The 18433-nt window shown below is 48.3% G+C and overlaps 7 protein-coding genes across 7 annotated transcripts; 2 read left to right on the top strand and 5 right to left on the bottom strand.

Moving 5' to 3' along the window:
* Nucleotides 1-2137: 2137 nt before the first annotated feature.
* Nucleotides 2138-2902, bottom strand: N7533_003591 (uncharacterized protein; the record flags this gene model as incomplete). The annotated part of the gene is made up of 1 exon (XM_057100241.1): nt 2138-2902. The coding sequence occupies one exon, from the start codon at nt 2900-2902 to the stop codon at nt 2138-2140; it is 765 nt and encodes a 254-aa protein (XP_056962929.1).
* Nucleotides 2903-4593: 1691 nt separating this feature from the next.
* N7533_003590 (uncharacterized protein) lies at nt 4594-5019 on the top strand (the record flags this gene model as incomplete). Its single annotated transcript, XM_057100240.1, has 1 exon — nt 4594-5019. The coding sequence occupies one exon, from the start codon at nt 4594-4596 to the stop codon at nt 5017-5019; it is 426 nt and encodes a 141-aa protein (XP_056962928.1).
* A 1008-nt stretch (nt 5020-6027) lies between these two features.
* N7533_003589 (uncharacterized protein) lies at nt 6028-7105 on the top strand (the record flags this gene model as incomplete). Its single annotated transcript, XM_057100239.1, has 2 exons — nt 6028-6578; nt 6646-7105. The coding sequence occupies 2 exons, from the start codon at nt 6028-6030 to the stop codon at nt 7103-7105; spliced, it is 1011 nt and encodes a 336-aa protein (XP_056962927.1).
* A 267-nt stretch (nt 7106-7372) lies between these two features.
* Nucleotides 7373-7797, bottom strand: N7533_003588 (uncharacterized protein; the record flags this gene model as incomplete). The annotated part of the gene is made up of 2 exons (XM_057100238.1): nt 7373-7692; nt 7749-7797. 2 exons carry the CDS (start codon nt 7795-7797, stop codon nt 7373-7375), a joined length of 369 nt encoding a protein of 122 aa, XP_056962926.1.
* A 2166-nt stretch (nt 7798-9963) lies between these two features.
* N7533_003587 (MoaD/ThiS family protein) lies at nt 9964-10263 on the bottom strand (the record flags this gene model as incomplete). The annotated part of the gene is made up of 1 exon (XM_057100237.1): nt 9964-10263. One exon carries the CDS (start codon nt 10261-10263, stop codon nt 9964-9966), a length of 300 nt encoding a protein of 99 aa, XP_056962925.1.
* Nucleotides 10264-10599: 336 nt separating this feature from the next.
* N7533_003586 (uncharacterized protein) lies at nt 10600-12078 on the bottom strand (the record flags this gene model as incomplete). Its single annotated transcript, XM_057100236.1, is given in 5 exon segments — nt 10600-10896; nt 10911-11408; nt 11460-11648; nt 11716-11896; nt 11984-12078. The coding sequence occupies 5 exon segments, from the start codon at nt 12076-12078 to the stop codon at nt 10600-10602; spliced, it is 1260 nt and encodes a 419-aa protein (XP_056962924.1).
* A 49-nt stretch (nt 12079-12127) lies between these two features.
* Nucleotides 12128-15917, bottom strand: N7533_003585 (uncharacterized protein; the record flags this gene model as incomplete). The annotated part of the gene is made up of 7 exons (XM_057100235.1): nt 12128-12201; nt 12254-12600; nt 12689-12740; nt 12798-12995; nt 13071-15081; nt 15137-15269; nt 15319-15917. The coding sequence occupies 7 exons, from the start codon at nt 15915-15917 to the stop codon at nt 12128-12130; spliced, it is 3414 nt and encodes a 1137-aa protein (XP_056962923.1).
* Nucleotides 15918-18433: the final 2516 nt, after the last annotated feature.

Genomic DNA, 18433 nt, shown 5'->3' with positions numbered 1-18433 from the left:
TTCAGCGGTATGATCTTTATATGTCTCTATTGCCTCGGTAATATACCTTCGTCTAGAGATACCTGGAATAATTCTAGGACCCGGTATTTAACTGTATACTACGTTATCTTCTACACTATTACCGGTAGACTGTCCTTGCCCGGCGCTTTCCAAGAATTTGCGGCCAATAACTACTGTTTGACCTCTTCTATAGTAATAACCGGCATATCTACCGGTGCTCTTTGTGGTCTAGTTCCTTCTCTGCCGATATTTTCTAGCAGGGGCGGGAAGAATTTGGTCAGTAGTTCTTCTGCTTGCTCTTTGTGATTAGTGGTAATAGTTCTATCTGCCCTGAGGAGCTGCGGGACCTTCCTGAATACTGTACTGTCTTCTGACTTCAGGTATTTCGTGGCTTTCTATATATTATCGTTGTCAGTCAGAAACTTATTCTAGTGTTTCTTCTTTTGTTTCTGAATTGTATCGTAGTATTGTTTCGCTGTACTTGCGGCTATTTTCTCTAGGTGTGGCACCTTTCGCCCTATATATTGCTGTAAGCGGGTGTGGTTTCTCCAATATATATATATCTGATGGAGCTATATTAGGTTACCCGTCCACTATCGCTTTGTGTATGGCGACGGTTTAGCCCTTAGTATCAAAGTATATACTGCCTCCGATACTGTAAATATGAGACAGTCGGTTTTTAGCTGTACTATGCCTTCTAACGGAGTTGTGGCTAGAGTACTAGTAATTCTAGCATTAATTTCCTTCTATAGTACGTTCTTTAGCAGAAGTTGTTCCGCATACTAGGGGGGTTGGCTACAGCGCATCGAAAACAGTCTCAATAGTATAGTGGTCCGAGCTATATTCTGTTCCGTGTATTGTACACTTGACTATCGAGTCTGTTAAGTTTTCCGAGGCCAGGATGAGGTCGATCGTAGACTTACAGTCCCCAGTCTGCCCTCTACTGTGCTATGTCTTCGTGCCTTGTTTAAGTAGGTTACTTAGAGAAAATTCGTTTATGATATCGATGATTGGTTCTGCCTCTCCTTACCTTGTCAAAGATATGTTGTCTCCTCCCTAGAGTTGATTATAGTAGTTAAAGTCCCCTATAACCATAACCTCTACTACCGTCCCTGAATCTCGCTATACCTCTATGATTGCTTTTCTAAGGTGATCGCATACGTTATCCAACACTAAGGTATCCCCTCCCTCTACGTAAACTGATACCATAAAAATCAGTCGCTCGGGGAAGTGGATGACCACTGCTGTTAGATCCGGTGACTCGATCGGTATTTACTCTGCTTCCACTTCCTTGTTGATCCAAAGTATACTTCGGATCGCCTATCGGCCCTCCCTCCAGGTAGAGGGAACTATCTTGGTCTATTTATAATGTTCTATCGGGGTTATCAATAGCCGGTCTTAAATTCTTCTTACTTAGGGTTCCTAAATCGCTAGTGCCACTGCTCCCTGAGTTTCTTTGTCGTTCATTAAACTGTTATATACTGCTCCCTGTTTCCTTACATTTAGTTGGATTATTCAGAGTGTTTTATTTATAATGTGACGGATAGAGCTTCTAGCAATTTTTACTGTATGATTTATGTGGGCCTCCGCATAGAACGTACTTTGGAACTGTTTAGGCGCAGTTACTGTGGTGGTGGCCCTCTATAGCATATTTTGCATACCTCTGGACGTTCCTGCACTGGAAGGCCTTGTGGCCAATCTCCTGGCAGTTATAGTATTACATCGGACGTGGTCGATATTCAAAGGTGCTGGTCACGCTAGATTCTCCTCTAGTGTGGAAGAACCCTTTGGCTAGGAGCCTCCGTACGTTAGAGCCTTTGGTTAGGTACACAACCATTGACCTATATGCCTTTGCACTTTCTTTCCTGCTGAGCCATACGATCTTGGCTACGGTAGCTTCGTTCTTCTTACTGAAAGCGGCTGTAGCTCCAACTTGGATCTTGTCTTTTTTGTCTAGTACTGCGGCTTTGTTAATACTGTCTACCTTAATCGGATACAGTTTGTTATGAAGTATCTGGGCTCCTGTGCCGATCTTTGCTTCTGCTGCCTTTTTGACTAGCTGATGCTCAGCTTCGTCTCGGTAAGCTACTCTGATCCGGTTAGTGTTCTTCGGGTCTATAGTGACAGCACGACAGCACTAGTGCATATAGCCTTCCATCATCTGGATCTCTATCTCAACTGCCACCCTGACTCGGCCTACAGACATTCTCTCGTTCTCATTGTCTGCTATCTTTAAGGTATCTATTGTGTAGTATAACGTGTCAGTGAAGGTGGTCGGTGTCGTATTCGACGATGAGAGAGTTCGTATATTGCTCGGTTGACTGGTTGGAGGGGTATGGGCAACATCTGCATAGGACAGGGAGCCAGTAGGAACAGTAGGGCTGATGGCATCGCGTAGGGAATAAATTTTGCGGAGGATCTCATCGTGGCTGTTCTGTGAGCATGATTCGCAGTGCGATTGCGGTGTCGGGGGTCTGTCAGTCAGGATCTGTAACTCGTTGCGAACTTCTGCGAGTGCGGCACCAAATTCATCCTTGACTTTCTGAAATTCTTTCTGAAATTCTTCTTGAACTTTCTGGATCTCTTCTCTATGCAAATCATCTCGCTGTCTGATCTCTCTCCTGAGTTTGACAAGCTCCTTCACTAGTTTGGCGGTGTTCAGGTCCTCGCTCTCTGTCAAGTCGTCCGAAGCTACCGCGTCACGTTGGGCTACTGTTTTGTCTTGGGTTCTCTTGCTCTGCTGGGAGCGCGTCTCTCTCTGCTCAGTGCATTTCTCCTGCTCTTGAGCATAGTTGTTAGGTGGTCTGGTGGTGCGTCTCGGTCTCAACAGTCGCGGTGGTGGGTCTTCGTGATCGTCGCGGTCAGGGGGTTCAGGGGTTCGCATTGCGGCCCGTCCCGACATTTTTCGCAATGGATACAGCGCTTCCCACTTTGGTTACAGGGTCTTCTAGGTGCTCACAATTGATACAGTCCATAGAAAATCGAAATATTCTCTGAGCTGTATAATTCAAATCCGCACTCAGTTCGCCCGGTTCCGTGTCTTGATACTATACAGAGCCGCTCGAAATCAGCTTCCTCAATTTATTCTCACTAATTCTATCTTGAACTAAGAAGAAGCGAGCTACTCCGTATCAGGTTTAGGCTACTGTGACTTTTTGAAATGTTTCGTAATCACAAAGCGGAACGGGTCTGTAATTTACCAGAATCTGGAATGCCATCTTTACCGGAAGCGTAGGGCTTCGCAACTTCGAAAGCGAAAGTCAATCCGCGTCCGCCATGGCATCTGTTTCATCATTCGGCGATTAAAATCAGGTTTACAAGTCGCTGTTACATATTAAAAGTTGTCGCTCGCCCGAAAGCGCTTATCTTAATACCGTAATTATTATTGCAACTGCGCTGCCAAGAGAGAAAGAAAAGTCTACAGAATCCGTATTTACGAACGAGGTATGGGGGCAAGTGTCTCCAAATAGGGTTCGGAATATAAGATATGTTAGTAGAGTGGACCATCAGATTTCGATTCATCCTGTATGAATCAAACTCTAATATCTTCTCTGAGTAGAAATATCGTAGTTGAGGGTTTCGCTTTTTGGCTTTCTGCCAGGCTGCCTTCTTGGTCAACCAGCCTGAGAAAGAGCACGTTGAATGTTAGACGACGATGGTAATACGTTGAACTCGTCCCATAGGAACTTAGCCATCTCTTCGAGATAAAGGCCGGGTATCTTAGCGAGGTGGTCACAAAGGGTGTCCAGCATCACAGAAGTGACGATTGGCGCCAGGCCGGGAGGGATTTTGGGAGGATTGGGACTGCCGAACAATCGCATTTTCTTGCGTATGTTAGTGATAAAACGCTCCAGACATTTTGCCGGCTTGGCCATTTGAGACGTAGTCAGTCTTTTCTTGCTGTTTATCATGTGTACAATCATCTTACGCTGCCCAGGGTTCAGGTTGCGCGCCATCTTGAAATAATTTAGGGGGCGAATGGTTGCTGGAGTCTTGGGGAGGAACGTTGAGGGACGACGACACCCCCAGGGGTTGATATTTTTGGATCAGTGATAATACATAACATTACATCGCTCGTCAGTTTGAATTTTACCGTTCCGAACTGAAACATGACAAAATTACGGGAGTGACCGTATCTGGCAATGTAGATTATGTGATTAGGATTTGAAAGAGCATCTCTATGTTCGCAGCATGGAAGCCGATGTTGGGCGCTTCTGTACCAACTATTTAACCCTGAGCATCTGTGTCTGTTTAGCTTAACATCATACTTGCCAAACTTTATTGTTTTATCTATTGTTCAAAGTTTCTTTTGTTTACTTGGGACAATAACCGTTGTTCTAACAAAAGCTTCGAGGCTAAAACAACTTGAACATTGGGGGTGATTGATCCTTGTTTATCTGTTGACCTCAAATCCATTGTCCTCTTTCCAAACATAAAGCTTGTACTCTGTCTTGATGACAGTCATATCGAGGGATCTTCTATAAGAAGCCTCGGGTATTCCCAGTAACTAAGTTTTGATATCATCGCACAGCTTTAATAGCACATCCACCATTGTATTTATCATCACTTGCTTACTCTGCATACTCACTCATCATGACCGAGGCTCAGGTCGATCAGACTCAATATCAAATTTGGGTGGCGACTGGTAGAAAGCAGCTCTCTGTCGACCCTATTCATAGATTGATAATCATGAACCATCCAAGAGCGGAGAAGTGCGTTTGGTTTCATTGCGAGGGCTGGTCAGGGTATTGGATACCTCGAATTGAACCCGACATGCCGTTGCAGAACTACTGGGTCGAGAGTAAGATCTTTGTCGCCAATATCCCAGCATCAGCCGGGCCTACCATCGAGAAAGAGGCCAGAAAAATTCCAGACCAGAATTCTGGTCTTTGGGTTGCGTATCTGCTTCTCAGGCTTCAGGGGGAGGGATTGCTTCCCAAAGGGACGTATGAAAAATGGAGGGAGAAGCTTGAGGACCCCGAGATCGATGTGGATCTAGGACCTAATCGCGTTCTGTAGGGCCTTGGAGCCGAGGGAAAGTGGTACGCGCAGGATCGAGCATATGAGTCCGCAACTGGTTTTGAGTTTCACAAATACTAGTATCATGCATCTTTATTTCCCCCTTAAATTTTTATCAGCAAATTAGAAAGGTTCGGCGAGCTAGGAAGAACGTCGTATCCCATTTATTCTCCTCGTAATTCTCATTTTATCGGATCCTGGTCAGAAGAAAGTATTAGCTCTTTTTGAAAAATGACACCTCTTTTTTTAATATAAAGAGACTGAAGATTTTATTTTTTTTCTTCAAATACTTGTTGTAAGCGTAATCTATCTCCTCGCCCCAAAAGGTAACGTGCAAATTAAATGAACCGACACATTAAGGGCCGCAATCTTGAGTCCATTTATTGCGAGAAGTTGTTAATCAAACTTGTTAATATTCTAGTGACTTTCTGCTAGCAATGGTAGAATTCCCCTATTATGCCCAACTAAAATGGGATAAGACAAAGACAAAGAGCACAAGTTGAAGGTCCGCAAGATTTAAAGGGTACCACTAGCCCCTCGGACTTGAATGACCATTTGATCGGTTCCCTCCGTGGCCAAGGGAAGCCTGCCTTAAAACTCGATAGTGGCTAAAGCAGATCCACTTGCACCACGCTAAACATCTTTCTTGGCATTATCGGCGAGTCGGAACATGAAGAAAAAGAAGCTAGAGGAGCTAGAAATCCAGAATTTTCAGGGCCATACGACCCTGGAAATCAATATCTAACCAGACTTGGCGCTAGCGGCATTTGAAGATCTTCTGGTTTGTAGATTCAACCCTGCCAAGCCGGAGTGGGCGGCAGTTCGCCTTTTAGCGAGCGCAGTGGAGATTGCAGTTTTAGCCTCATTCGAACGGCCCCCAATCTTAGACTGCCCTACATGCGATGGAAGCGAAGAAGATATTGTTTTCTTTATAATAGAGCACTTCAGTCTGATTAGGATGGAAAAAATCCTTTCACTCCATTCTTTGCTCCTCCTTGAACTGCAACCATGACTGGAATGAACGCCTCCGTTGCCGCGGGTTGGTATACCTTCTCCAACCTCGGCCCCATCACAACAACATTCACCCCTGCCCCGAGCTGTACTGCATCTGGGCGTGCCATGATCGGCTACCTGGTTGAGCATGGAGAATATTTGGACCTCGTGTATAATGCAGAGCCCACCTCTAAAATCAAGTTCGATGGCTGTACGCCATCTCCTTCGCCAACAACCACCACCGCGCCGAAGAAACCTATTCACTTTACATCTGAAGAACAATATTCTGCCTTTGTGGCTCACCAAGTGGACTGGGTGAACACAGGTGTCTACTATTCCCCTGGCTTGCACTGCCCTTCAGACTGGGAGACGGTTGGCTTGGTAGCCCGCGACGCCAGCAGCTCGCTCAGCTCATCGGGCATCTATGTTCCTACCACCACTACCACAAGTACCGACACGAAGACAACGGATCATTACTATTATCCCAGTATCGAATATGAGTATCCTGCTTCCGTGCTGAAGGGCATCTTGGAGCCTAAGGAAACAATGGTGGCGTGCTGTCCTAGGTAAGACAGATATGTTCGAGAGAGGAACAGAACCCTGGTGAAACTTCCCGACTAACATCTCTCCAAGTGGTATGAGTGTCGATATGGGTGGCTATTGTTACTCTGCAATTGAAGGCTACAAAGTCACCGCTGGCTACCAGGTCGGCGTGGGAATGAACTACGGCTACGGATCGACTACGGACACCGTGACATTTACACGAGACAGTACAACAATCGTTGAGACCGAGTATATTCGGTATGAGACGGCGACTACGTACCACACAGATACATTGACACAAAGCTTTGACCGCGTCGACAGGTCTTTCTACAGCGCGTTCTCTTATGCGCCTGTGATCACCATGCTGCATCACGAGTCCGATTTGAGGTCTGCAACTGCGACTGCATCTGCTGCTGCCGCCGCCACCACTACCTCCAATGCTGCTGGTAGAATCTCTGCTCGTGCGTCGCTGTGGAATGGGCTTAGCTATATGGTTGGAATCTCGGCGGTTACTGCTGCGCTGGGGGCTGCTATGATCTTGCCCTGGTAAATGTGACAATTGTCGACTTGGGTGTCAGTAAATTAGACTGAATGACCAGATCTAAGATATGACTCCGCTTCCTACTTTCTAAGAGCTTGTTTCAGAAGATGAACAACAGAATATTGTACCTCAATAGGTAGAGGGCAAAATACGCGAAAGAAAAGTATCCAAAAATTTGAAAGAAGTTATAAAATTGGACTAGATTTTTCAGAAATCAGCTGGAATCAAGTATCGTCTAAGTCTAAACAATCGAACAGATGCAACGATTCTCGAGTATCACCAACCGAGAAATCCGCCGCCATTCTTAAGCTGAACCTTCCCATTCCCAGTCTTATCCTTACGAGATGATCTAACGAGCTGCCCACCAGAAATAGACATATCAACATAGGTAGTCTTCTTCGGGGGCGGAGGCTTCTGCTCAGCCTTCTTCTTCCCATGGTCAGCACTCTTGCCCTTCGACTTCTTTCTCTTTCCGGTACTAGCAAACCATTCCATCGTTGACATGGGCACTCCCGCAGTTAGCTTTTCAAACGTGCCTGTATAACCCTTGGGTTCCTCGGTGCGCTGGCTGCGGGAACTACTAGCTTCTCCGGATCCTACGGTTAAAGTTAGTTTCTTTTCAAGGCCATATATTTTTCTGGGGGTATCTTACCTCGAGCCTTGCGCAGCTCGCGAACGGCAACGGCATTCTTGCGTTTCATGGCGCTGGAAAAGGTTTCGTTCTCGAAGTTAGGACGGGGACTCGACATGCGGACCTATTGGATCTCTGCTCAGATGCTCTGGATCCTCTGACGAATCCCAAAAAATGACGATGATGATTATAAAGACTGTTTGGCATGATACGACGCTCTGCTATATAGATATTGTATGTACAAAGAGAATCGTAAATAGTATCTAGCAACCTTGGATCCCAACCTCCTTGTTTTCGGGCGGCTTTCATCATCTCGGTTTTCTAATATGTGTTCCAAGATTCTTCCTAGTCGAGATATTAACAAGGAAAGGCAACTCAATGGAAACAAAGAAGACTGGATCTCTCGCCTGCGGTATTGATGGGGGCATCGTTAGACAAAGCCATTATATAATTCCACCTCTCTGAATAGATCACCGTAAGCTAATTAAAAAAGAAAAAAAGAAAGCGCAGACGATATTTGCCCTAGTATTGAGATTAAATTTAATCTACAACCTACCATGTATTTCCCTCTCTTTACCCAGCGCAGATAGAGTCAAAGTACTTCTCATAACCTTCTTTCAACGGTCGACTTGATTGGTAATTCAATTTCGGAAATAATCAACAAAGGCTCATGGTTAAAAAATCGGCAATTGGGAAAGAAAGTTATCCTCCATTATGCAATCCCGAGCCTCTTCTCTTCCTCCAGCCACTTCTTCTCTTCGAGTAGATGATTCAGTCCTCGCGAGGGAGCGGTATTTGAAATTCACTTGAGACCTCGTTTGTGGCAGCCATCACCGATCGGTCTTTATAGCAGTAAATATTCAAATAACTATTTCTTCCTAAGCCTTAAATTTCATGAATACCCACTTCCCTTTATCCCACCCCCAAATGCCCAAACTTTCCATGGATCTCTCTCCCCTTTCCAGTTCGCGTGGAGTCGAGCGAGCGACAATTCTGTTAGAATCACATATCAATTGCGCATGAGACCGGCCATTTCTCAAATTGGCTTCAGAAGACCCGCAACGAGCGGTACCATCAGAAATTCCGACACTGGAGTCATCTCCTGAGCCAGGATTTTGTATAGGCGGCTCGCAGCTATTGGATGACGATGACGACGACAACGATGGTGATGATGGTAATGAAGAGGATTCATCTTCAGATAGTTCATCGGGTGTTGGAGGTGGCGACGATGTAACCGATTCTGTCTCGGGGGATTGAGATCTGGCTCCTTGAATAGGATTTGGCTGGGGACCATCCGGAGAGTCTCCGGAGTCTGGCTTATGTTTAGATCCATTCCCATCAAGTCGTTCCGATGACTCGGGGTTATGTTCAACTCACCATTTCCATCCACGACAGCGGCTCCAGCATAGCAGGTGCATTTTTGGCGTATCTCCGGGCCCTCCGTATCATTTCCTTTGATTTTATTCCGGCTAGAAATTGTGCTTCTTTGGAAACCACGGACCAAACTATTGGCCGGATTGTGCACGGGACACGCCATCATGGAAGAAGGCTACATATGTCCACAAAATGACCGCAATGAAACAATGAGAAGGGGAAGAAGAAAGAAAAGAAAAAAGCAAACGACAAGAAAATAGCGCGGGGCAGCACAAGAATAAACCCGGGCTCAGAAGGGGGACTACCTACGCATAGGCACAAGTGGCTCCAATCGAGATACCCCAACGGCGACAGTGTTTGCAATGAATTGTATGGAACACGAATCCAATCCTTGTAAAAGAGCCATGTGATGTGGAAGCAATAACTCAAAGCAGTCAAGCGGTTCGTTGCGTGCAGTGCGGCGTAGAATTGTCGTTTATCGTTGGAGGATGAGGAAAAGCCATGGGGCAAAGTGCTGCAGTGTAGATCAGGCGACCAATTAGGAAATAGCATCGAAGCCCAGAAGGCCATGGGACTGGGTATCCTCCTCTGATGAACGAGAGTTCGTGCATTCCAGCTTGGCGCTTGACTTAAGAGGGTAGTCGATCTAGTATTCCACGGGTGATGTAGTACATTGAAGACTTCCATTAATATGGATACTCGAGACTCGCAATGACAATATGCATACAGGCGGACGGTCCATTGAACAATGAAGATAAAAAAAGAAGGAAAGGAAAGAAAAGGAAGCCCCCAATTTGATCCAATGATGTGCTCGTCATGCCCCCCCTTCGCATCAATATGACCAACCCCACCAAGCATCCCCTCATCCCGAACTAACGGGCGGAATAATAGCAATCTCATCACCATCTTCAATAACAACACCCCCGTCACCCCCTAGGGCTGAATCCCCACCCTCATTCTGATCAACATAGCCTCCATTCAGACTCACCGCGCACGAAGTCAGCACCTTCTCCCGGATTCCGGGATACCTCCTCTCCAGCTCCGGGAAGAGGTCTGTCAGGCGGAGTGGGGCGGGGAGGAGCTCTGTGTTCTTGGAGGTGAATGTGCTTGCGGCGGCGAAGTAGTGGATTGTGAAGAGAGATTTTGATGTGGAGGCTGTCATTGTGGTCACCCTGAGAGGAAGTATTTCAGGTGTGTGTTGTTGGATGGGAGTGGAATAATGACTTTCGAAGGAAGGTTGGAGAGGGGTAGTTATCTTATCAGTTAGTTACTTTATGGGATTCTAGTTAAGATACGCTAGTTTACTTTATGTTTAAGCATGGACTTTCCTAATCAATCAATATCTCGGGCGCTCCCGATTTGATCATATTATACAAAGCTATATCAACTATATCAATATCCAACATTATGGACAAACAGCCAATAAAATGTAGAATAAATAATATATGGTAGGAATATAGTAAGAATATATGGTATCACCATCACCATCTCCATCACATCACTCCTCTGGCATCACCGCCAACTCAGCAAAAGCCCCCTCCAAATCCGCCCTCAAATCCTCCCAATTCTCCAAACCAACACTAATCCTCAACAACCTCCGATCAACCATCCGATCACTCAACGTCCTCCACTCAATCAACGACTCAACTCCACCCAGAGAAGTAGCATGCTGAAAGAAATGCAACTTCCCCGGCAAAAACCTCGCCAACCTCTCCGTCCTCATCGTAATTGCAAAAACAGGCCCAAACCCATTAGGCATCTGCCTCCGCAACCACTCCCCCCATCCGGCTGAATACTAGCATGAAACACCTCCTCCAGCACAGCCTGCACGTTCGCCTCAACAGACCCAGCCACAGGCCCCTCAGCCCGCAACGCACTATCCAACCACTCCACCAACCTCGCCGCATTCCCGGACTGCCTCTGAACCCTAACCTCCAACGTCCGTAAACTCCGCACCCCAAGCCAAGCCTCCATATTCCCCATAACCGAGCCCAAAAACACCCGATCTTCAAAAAGCTGCCTATACCACCCCCGGCCCACATCATCATCCCGACAAACAAGAACCCCACTCAACAAATCACTATGACCACCGAAATACTTAGTCCCCAAATGAAGCACAACATCCGCCCCAAACGCAAACGGCTCCTGTAACCCGGGCGGCGCAAACGTCCCATCAACAACCAACACCGCCCCACGCGCATGCGCCTTCCCCGCAAAGTACTCAATATCAAACGCCGTTCCTTTCGGATTAACAGGCGTTTCGAGAAGAATGACGTCTCCGGGCCCGAGGTCTTCGGGCGCACAGCTCTAGGGGGGGAGTTTCTTGAGGCCTGTGTTTCGGGTAAAGAGGGCTATTACGCCGTGGCAGCCGTGGTAGCCTTCGCCTATGGAGATGGAGCGCGGGTTTAGGAGGGTTAGGAGGGCGTGTAGGGCGGAGAGGCCGGAGCTGTAGGATAGGGCGTGGCCGTGGAGGAGGGAGGAGAGGATTGTTTCGTAGCGGGTTGGGGTTGGGGCGGACATTCGGGAGTAGATGTGGGATGTAGGGGACTGGTGGGGGGAGGATTGTTATTAGATTTATGATATTTTTTGCAGGTAGGCTGGACTATATTCATACAGTTGTGGCAGCGGCGTCGGCGTCGGCGTCGGCGTCGGCTGCGGGGACTAGGAGGTTTGGATCGGAGGGGTAGCGGAATGTTGTGGCCACATGGAGTGGGGGAGCGACGTCGGAGACGATATTTAGTACGTCGTCAGCGTGTAGAGAACGCGTGGAAGTGCCGGGATGCGCCATTGTTATGCTATGTTCTTGGAATTGTATGCACAGGAAGAGGTGGCAGAAGTGCGGGAGAAGAAATGTTTATGATACAATTCGGAGGGGTGGTCACGTGGTGCGGGGAAGCCCAAAGGGGGAAACCATTGATATAAATGTAATGTAATGTAGTGGTGTGATTGAGGGTATGATGGTGATGATGATGGACATAATGGACAGGATAGAGGTAAGGTATAGCATGGTCTGCTCTGATCTGAGACTATCGCCGCAGAGAACCCATCCGAGATGGTTCACGCACAGAGCCTGGCAAGACCACCTTGAAGTTGGTGCGCTCTGTAAAAAAGAATTAGCTTAGTGCACTCCTTAGCAGGGGGAAACCACTCACCAGCCTCCGAATCGAACGTAATAGCAATATCATCGTGTTCAATCGGATATTCAGGCATGTCAAGACACACAAAAGCCGAGCTCGGATCATCATCCTTCTTCGGAAGAGCAAACTTCGCATCGACAATACGAATACCGAATTTGCCGGACCGGCCAAAGGACTCGATGTGGTCAGTGCCCTTGAGAACAAAGTTCATGCATGAACCGTGGTGGAAGTCTTGGAAGAAAGCAAGTAACTGCACGACCTTCTCTTGCTTCACGATTTGGACACGCGCCAAGCTGGCCTCCCATTTCTTGTAGATCGGGACCATACTGCGACGCCGGGAGATGGTAAAGGAGGATGCGATGCTGGTTCAATTGGTTAGTAAACACCTTTATGAAAATTCCAGACACACAGCCCAGCACAGCAACACCCGGAAATCGAATCTCGACTCACCCATCGTAAACCACCGAAAATCCGGTGACGGCTGCCTCAAACGCGTGAAGAGCTAAGAACGGTCAGCATAATCCATTCCAACACAACCCATGTGAGCATCAACACCTACCCTGGATATTCGCAAAGTCCAACCGACGAACCATCGGCTTCGCAGTCATCTTCTGAATGAATTCCGCGATCTGATCCGGCATCTCAGGACGAACAAGATTATCCGCCAGCGAAACCGTGAGATCCTGCTGTGCCGGTCGATACAAGCTCATGCCAGTCCGATTCTTGACATCCAGCCCAAGTTTCAATTCCCCAGGTCCTACGCGAGTCAGCAATCAAAGCAAAAAAAAAATACAAAAAAAAAACGTAACGTTGCGAGCAAATTCAAACTCACCCAGATTAAATCGATCCGTAACGGACCCCCACTCCGTAGCAATAAACGCCCTCAAATTTTCAGACAAAATCGTCGGACCATATCCGTGGTCCACATAAGAATGCTCCTGATCAATGACCAACACATTACCAGCAGGGAATTGTAAATGATTAATGGCTTCCTGGCCACTCCCCGCCTCACCAGGTTGCTCGATGCTATAAGCGCGAAGAGGGTACTCGGGAGTCTTGCTCTCGCCCTCCCGAGGAGACATGCCCAGCAGCACCGAATGCATTCGCGTGCGCTCCTCCGACTCATGAAAGGTCATCAACATAGATCGAGTGCGTCCGTCCTCCGTAACCTTAAGCAGAAGCGCCGCAGCACCATCTTCGCCTCTCAACAGCCCGAACACAACCGGCGCCCCCTGGGCCAGAACGTGACGGATACTGCTGAGAGTCTTAACCTTGGGACTTGTCAAGACGGCAAGTCTGAACCCGCGATGCGCGTTCCGCGTCCCAGTACCCTCAGTCACCTTGACGTGACGCTCGAATAAACGAATGCGGCAACGCTCCAATGGCTCGGGTGGGAATGCCTTTTGCGCGCCCGGGTCCATATATTGGAATACCTTGAGGGTGTTTTCGAATACCACGGTCTCACCGGGTTCCGGCGAAAGACTACCCTCCGACTTTTGCGTGTATTTGACAATGTTCCAAAGGGTTTTGAAATCCTCCTCCTTGAACATGACGTCCAGTTCGAATCCACGGGGCAGCTTCACTCGCATTGAGTGTGTTCGGACTTGCCATTCGACATCGTCCCAGGTAGGTCCCTGCTTGCGGTCGGACTGGATCATAATGTTGACAAGCTGGCTCTGACTGGTAATCGCAGCAAAGACGTACCAGTCCGAGCGCTCTCGAATGATGGTCAGTGCGCACGGCATGGCGTATTGTTCGCCATCGTCCTCGTTAGAGCTGACACATGCCTGTACAAACAGGCTGCCGTAACTGAAGTACCTCGGGGTGTCGCCGAGGGGCATCATTTGAAACAAACTCGCAGCCTTGCCGGGCTTATCGGCTAACATTGATCGCGTCGCATTTCCCGATAGCACTGCGGATACATCCGGGGCAAAGAATGGATATCGGAGCCAGACGCTGGTATCCAGGTGACTGGGAGATTGCTCATCGGCGAGGATGACTGTGAGAATATTGTTACGCTTGATCGACATGGAAAGAGAGCGCAGGTGGTTCAGGGTAGTCTGGTGCAGGGTGAGGGCTTCGAAGAGTTCTTTATTAGCGGTGGTGCTAGCCACGGCGAGAAGAGCATCCACGCTCATCTCACCGTATTGAGCTAGTTCGTAATGCGTGGGGACGATGTTCTCATTGATCCAAAGCGATTTTCCGAGATCGATGACGGCTTGTTTGGCGTAGCTAGGAGGTGCCGTTGCACGCGATCGGGCAAAGGATTCCAACCGAGTCTTTCCACGCAAGAACCACCATACTGCCGCGCGGATCCATTCCATTAGCGAGGTTTCCATTAAAGGCTTCACGCTCTCCGCCGCCATCGTCAGAAGGCTATCATATCGGGCAATGTAATCCTTGAACTCGGTAAACGAGGTGTCGCCCACCTGGTTGGCAACATTTCGTAGAGAGAACTTCGGTGGTTGTGGGCTCCGTGATGGCTCGCGACTTTGCTGAGGGGAGACCAGCTGGTTCGCCGAAGGAATCTCGTGTGAGGGAGGCTTGGGAGGAGATGAGGCTTTGTTGGGGCTTCCTGGAGTGAGACCGGGTGGGGGCCCTCGAGGGTCGACGGGACTGAGGTTGGCTGGGGGGCGATGGACGGCCGGGCTGGAGGGGTATCGAATGGATTGGACGATCGATTTGAGGGAAGGTGCTTGATTCGAGCTGCTCGACATTGGGGGTGTATCGTAATTCGCTGGTGACGCGGCATGCGGACTAAATGCCGCAGGTAGCATCTCGGGGGGGTGATTCAGGGCTAGGCAGATCATCCTGGTCGTCATCCGCCGGGGATGCGACATCATCTGTATAGTGTTTGTGTAAGGCCCGACCTTCCTCGGCTTGCATCTGATTCCGTACGCGCTCGGCAAACGAATGCGAGTCTGGCGACCCACGAAAGGAGAGTCGCGAACCGGGCTTGTCGCTAATGCCCAGGGTGTTCAAGAAATCATTTTCCTGCACATTCTGTGTGGGGGGAGGTCGTGAATTAGGACTGGTGGCACTGCCATGAGGGGAACCTCCGCCCCGTCGACGCTCTTCACCTTCGCCCAGCGTGGTGTTGACTCGGAGTGTCGGGAGTGGGGAGCGTGAAGGGGCCCGCCGCGGGGGGGTTCGCCGCTTGTCGCTCCAGAGCTCGCTTGCGATTATAAGAGATCTCGATGGTGGGGGATTCGGACTCATCACCTCCCTCTCCCATTATCTCGGGGGCGCGATCCGAGAAACCGACGCGGAGGCCCTTGTTTTTGCGACGCCTCATGGTGGGTTTCCGAGCTGGTTCGGCGGGTAGGGGGCGTGGTTGAGGAGGGGCATCCTGGAGATGAGGAGGGGCCCCCTGGTCGAAATTGAAGGCGGAATAGTTCTCTTCGGAGATGGGAGGGATTGAAGGAGGAGGGGCATGTTCACGATGGTGAATGGGGAGGGAGACTTGAGGGGCGCTGGGATAGTCTTCGGGGATGTCGGCCTTGGGCGCAAGGCCATCAGGGACGGGTCGTGAGGTCGCGAGGAAGTCCTCGATCTGTTTGTCCGGGGTAGAACGATTCTTATCCTTTGAGAACAATTTATCCCTCCAGTGAGGTTTCTTTGCAGGGGCAGGCTTGGGCTGCTCAGCAGCCAGAAAGGCGAATGGGTCATCGGCAGGCATGTCGGGGAAGATGGCACATCGCAGAGCTGAAGGGAAACAAGGAACCAGTCCTTGGGGGGGGGGGGAAAGTCGAAAGGGACAGTGGGGGTGTCAGTGTCAGTGTCAGTCACAATGACTAGGTAGCCGAGTGACAGAGAAGTGGTAACTTGAAAGACGAAGATCGTCAGGGGTGCCCAAGTGGTGGTAGATTGGGGCAGTGCGAAGGCGGGGAGAAGGTGAAGGGATGAAAATGAAAGTATGAAAGGCGGGAGGGGCGTGAGGAGCGTGAGGAGCCCGTGCAGTCGATCAGGAAGAAACCCTGAGTACTCCTTAGCCCTGGGTTTGCTTGTTGGTCCCTTTTCGTCCTGGTGGAGATGAGATCGGCGGGGAGCAGGGAATGTAGTACTCTGTACGGAGTAGAGAGGACTTGGAACTTGAACTGTGGTTAGTTAAGAACTGGAAGTGGGCTGCAGGAGAGGAGAGAGGAGAGTACCTACCAGTATTCTAGATGAAGCTGTAGGTAACGGAGCTTAAAGCAGTAGGGAGGGTAAGGTAGTAGGAAGGAAGCTGGTGATCCTGATAGTCCTGATAATGATTAGCCTGATACGGAGTACGGAGTACGGAGTATCTTAAGTTACTAGTACTATAGATGTACACACAACCAGCTATATACAAGACTTCTAGTTCTAGTTCTAGCTTTGGTGATACTATACTATATACTATTATACTTATACTATCCTTATACTACCTAGGTATAGTTACTAGTACTTACATACCCTACACGCTTCACCCACTTCTCCGGACTCAAGTGGACCGTCTCATCATGAAACTGCCTAATCCACATTAAGCGATCTCACTGGGGCGGTGGGTCCGCTGACGAGGCACGGTTGATATTCTGAATACTATCAGAGTATAGTATACGATCCTATACTATAGAGTACCAGTACTCTATATTATCTATATCAGTATATTCTGTTATAGTAGTATATCTAAATCCTAGGATATCTTAGGGTATCTCAGTCACTACTACTACTAGTAGTACTACTAGTAAACATCACGGCTTCCCCCTTTGGTCCTCCCGCCAAATATGCGGACCCGGCGCCACACCTTTTGGCGCCCATTGGTGGCCTTTGCAGCTTGGTGCCATTGGCTGCACCCTGCGTCTATTCTGGGCACCTGAGACCACCCTAAAGTAAGAACGAGGAACCGTTCTCTACCACTCCTTGCAGGTTTAATTATAGCCGGCACAGCGTGTAGGTACTATGCACTAAGTACAAGCGAGTACCCGTAGCGGTCGCAAGTGATATACTAAGTGGAGTGCTGACGAGCTACTACTAGCCAGCATTTTGACGACTACGGAGAACGCCGTACTACTACTGTACTAGTTAATCTAGTTTCAAATTACCTTATTCTTATAAAAAAAAATAGTAGTTTGGGGTGCAGCCCTATACTAGTACTTCGTGGGGGTACTACCTAGGTAGTAGTACTAGTAACTAGTAACTAGTACTCCGAGTCAGTGACCCTGTTGCCAGGTGGTGGTCAGTGCTCAGACATTCCAGAAATAACCGGTGAAATATATCCTGACAAACTTCAGCCCTGGAGTATCCAGAAATGTAGTGTTGTCACGCGACATAACTTTTATCAAATTGCCCCCTTTGAATATGATCACTGACCTCAACCTCGTATAATGCCCTGTGTGTTGTCCACAATAGCGCCATGTTTCAACTTGAAGGTTTCTCATAATCTTCTACTGATATTTCAATGTTTCACCTCATTCAACATGTCTCCAGCCCGGTGCCATAAGACTTGATATGAAGGTCGTTAATTTTTCACTTGATTACTACAGTAGTATCCCATACCTACTAGGTATTAAGTACTAAAACTCACAGTCTACTGACACCTTAATACCTGTATATCTAGATATAGTGACTCTCACCTTCACGTCACCCTCATCATTGCAAAATCCACCAAAAGGCATTAAAAAGACCTAAAAAACACCCAAAGAAGAGAAACAAAGAAGAACAATTATTGCTATTCCAAAACTAACATGAAGAAAAGTCCATGCGCGGGAGACGCAAAAGAAGAAGGAAAAAAACACCCGGGCCTGGAGTCGAACGTGGATCACTGTCGCAACACTCGAAGTCTGGGAAGGGCATTACCGTTTATGCTAATCCGGGTAGATTTGAAAGGATGGGCCAATTTACTTTCATCACCAAGCAAATGGCCAAATTGGGCGATATTAATAAATCCCATGCTATCGGAAGGCGTTCCTCCACCGGTTGCAAATACGTGACTGGTGGTGTCTGTCACCGATGAAAAGACGTTGTATGCGAGCAGGTTTAGTGTTTCTGGAGCGGTTGATGGTAGGAATATATCGTGGCAAGGGAGACAGATGCCGCGATGGATGATGGAGGAACGATATTCACACACGTATGACGAGAGAGTTCCGAAGGAAAGTATGTTTGGAAACCCGAGCAAGGACGGATAAGGCAGGTGCGGGACGTAAATCAACAGTCTGCCGATCAGTAATACAGTAA

Source organism: Penicillium manginii (assembly GCF_028828005.1).
Source record: "Penicillium manginii strain IBT 31320 chromosome Unknown utg000003l:1.0-959480.0:1.0-959601.0, whole genome shotgun sequence".
Classification (NCBI taxonomy): Eukaryota; Fungi; Ascomycota; class Eurotiomycetes; order Eurotiales; family Aspergillaceae; genus Penicillium; species Penicillium manginii.
The sequence above is the reverse complement of the archived record's forward strand: the minus strand, read 5'-3'. Positions and strand labels throughout refer to the sequence as shown.